The sequence below is a fragment of the Orycteropus afer genome, unplaced genomic scaffold (assembly GCF_000298275.1).
Source record: "Orycteropus afer afer isolate SDZICR_OR568_19922 unplaced genomic scaffold, OryAfe1.0 scaffold00039, whole genome shotgun sequence".
Lineage (NCBI taxonomy): Eukaryota > Metazoa > Chordata > Mammalia > Tubulidentata > Orycteropodidae > Orycteropus > Orycteropus afer.
Genome location: NW_006921626.1, coordinates 14,037,654 through 14,040,178, shown reverse-complemented (window position 1 = coordinate 14,040,178; position 2,525 = coordinate 14,037,654). Strand labels below are relative to the sequence as shown.

General features: G+C 34.8%; 1 protein-coding gene across 1 annotated transcript in view; it reads left to right on the top strand.

Moving 5' to 3' along the window:
* Nucleotides 1-2,057, top strand: part of LIN9 (lin-9 DREAM MuvB core complex component) — a 137,047-nt gene extending 134,990 nt beyond the window's left edge. Inside the window, exons 13-15 of the mRNA XM_007936977.2 lie at nucleotides 1,024-1,203; nucleotides 1,355-1,452; nucleotides 1,952-2,057. Of these exons, the coding sequence (XP_007935168.1) occupies nucleotides 1,024-1,203; nucleotides 1,355-1,452; nucleotides 1,952-2,057 (384 nt within the window). The remainder of the gene's footprint in view (nucleotides 1-1,023; nucleotides 1,204-1,354; nucleotides 1,453-1,951) is intronic.
* Nucleotides 2,058-2,525: the final 468 nt, after the last annotated feature.

Here is a 2,525-nt window from a genome sequence, read left to right as displayed (position 1 = left end):
AGCAACTGGGATCTTAAAAGCTTGCAAGCAGCCATCTAGATGTAATGGTGGGTCTCTCCTCATCCAGAGCAAAGAAGAATGAAGAAAACCAAAGACACATGGAAACAATTAGTCCGGGGGACCAGTACACCATGTATCTTAAGCCTATACGACTATGAGACCAGAAGAACTAGATGGTGCCCAGCTACCACTGTCAGCCACTCAGAGAGGGATCTCTGTAGGAAATCTTGGATAGAGTAGGAGAACAATGTGGAACAAAACTCAAAATCATTATTAATGAAAAAAAAAAAAACGGCCAAGTTTGCTGGTCTGATAGAGCCTGGTAGAACCACTGAGACTATGGCCCATAGTTGCCCTTTAGGTGTGGAACTGACCTTACTCATGTGGCTTCCAGCCAAACAATAAACAGGCACACAGGGTGAATGAACATTTAGATAATGTAGATAACACTCCTTACAGTGATCAATATGGGGGAACAGAAGGGCAGTATTTGCACAGGGAGATAGCTTGAGTGGCTGGAATGCATAGGGAAGAAGGACACATGGAAGAGGAAACTACAGGCCGGAAGTGGGAAGAGAACTGTTACATTGTGGGGAATTGCAGTCAATGTCATGAAACAAAATGTGTATGAACTGTTGTATGGAAAACAAATTTGCTCTATAAACTTTCACCCAAATCACAATAAAAATTTAAAAAAAGTTTTTAAAACACTAAAATGGCAATTTTTGGTATATATAGTTTACCAGTTAAATACACACGCATATTATATACATACAAGTGTGTGTGTGTATATATATATATATATATATATATATATATATATATCACACACACACACACACACACCCCATAGCCTTTAAAAAAAAAACTGTTAGAAGAAACTACTGGAATAAGACTGAGCATCATTTTAATTATAAATGTAAGTTTTGTGAAATTCCAGATCTGAAAGCATGGTACAAACACACATAGAAATAACTCTGACCTTATTCATGTCCATCTTACGTTTCAATCATCTGTATTCAGCTTGCTCCAGACCAGGGACTCCAGCCTGCAGATCAGCCAACAGATATGAGACGAAGGTGTGAAGAAGAAGCACAGGAAATTGTTCGACATGCAAATTCCTCAACAGGACAACCCTGTGTTGAAAATGAAAATCTTACAGACTTAATCTCCAGACTTACAGCTATTTTGTTACAAATTAAGGTAAATTTCAGAGAAAATATTTTCCTAACTTTGACACTTAACAAAACTATACTAATTCGTTGCTAAGAAATTATAATCAATAGTTTATGTCAGTAAGTTCATGAGTGCATTTAAACTGTAATTAAATATTGCAATAAGTTTTTTCCTTTAGTGTCTAGCAGAAGGAGGAGACCTGAATTCCTTTGAGTTCAAATCACTTACAGATTCATTAAATGATATCAAGAATACAATAGATGCTTCTAATATCAGGTAAGTCATTAGGTGCTCCCTAATCATTGTTATATTAAATTCATAGTGATTTCCATTACTAGGTTTAAGAATAATACATATTTGTGATGTATTCATATAAGTCATCCTTTAAATAAATCTAAAAAGAGTTAATCAGTTATATCCAATCTATTGACAGAATAGAAATTTCACATGGAATTTTTTTTTAGTCAAAGGAATCAGGAGACTTCCTCGTTTTTGTTTTCACATGGAGGTTCAACTTAGAAGTAGAGCTTCCCCAATTAAAGAGCGGCTTGTCTTCTTCTTCCAGCATTCTGTGGTTCTCTTGCCTGTCCAGAGCAAATTTTTTTCAGTGAGCTCTGGAGCAGAATTATGGTTACTATATAAGAAGAGATTTATTCCTTCCATGAGGTCATTATCTTACTTACATCCTAAATAAAATTCAGATTTTTCTTTTTTAAAACTTGTTTATCTAAATGTCATCAAATAATATCACTAACCATATTTGTTTTTTCTTTAGCTGCTTTCAGAATAATGTAGAAATCCATGTTGCACATATTCAGAGTGGCCTGAGCCAAATGGGAAACTTACATGCCTTTGCAGCCAATAACACCAACAGAGACTGAGTAGAAGATTTAATTATTCCATCTGCGTAGGACATTGTTTTTGAGAAGTTCTTTTCCTTTATATAGGCTTCCAACACCAAATACCTAATTGCTGGAAAACAAAGGAAATTGAAGTCTCCAAATAAGGCATTTTAATATATTGTACTGCTTCTTAAACCAACATTACTGACCAGCATTATATTTTTCTTTTTTAATATTCAGCTGCAGTAGCATTGCTTACGTTACATATGTTTATTAGCAAGTATTTTTAAACTGAAAATGTCTGAACACATTAATACAATTTCATGGAAGAATATGTTAACCATTTTTTAAATGTGTGTGAAATCAACCCAGCGCATGCAGACAACTACTGCAGTGGAGAAGAAGAAGAAAAATGGTCAATTTGTGCATATCAGTGGCAATGTGGAAATTCACCTAGGAAATTACAATGCCAGTTGATTCAGTTGATCAAAATCTCAGTGTAAAAAG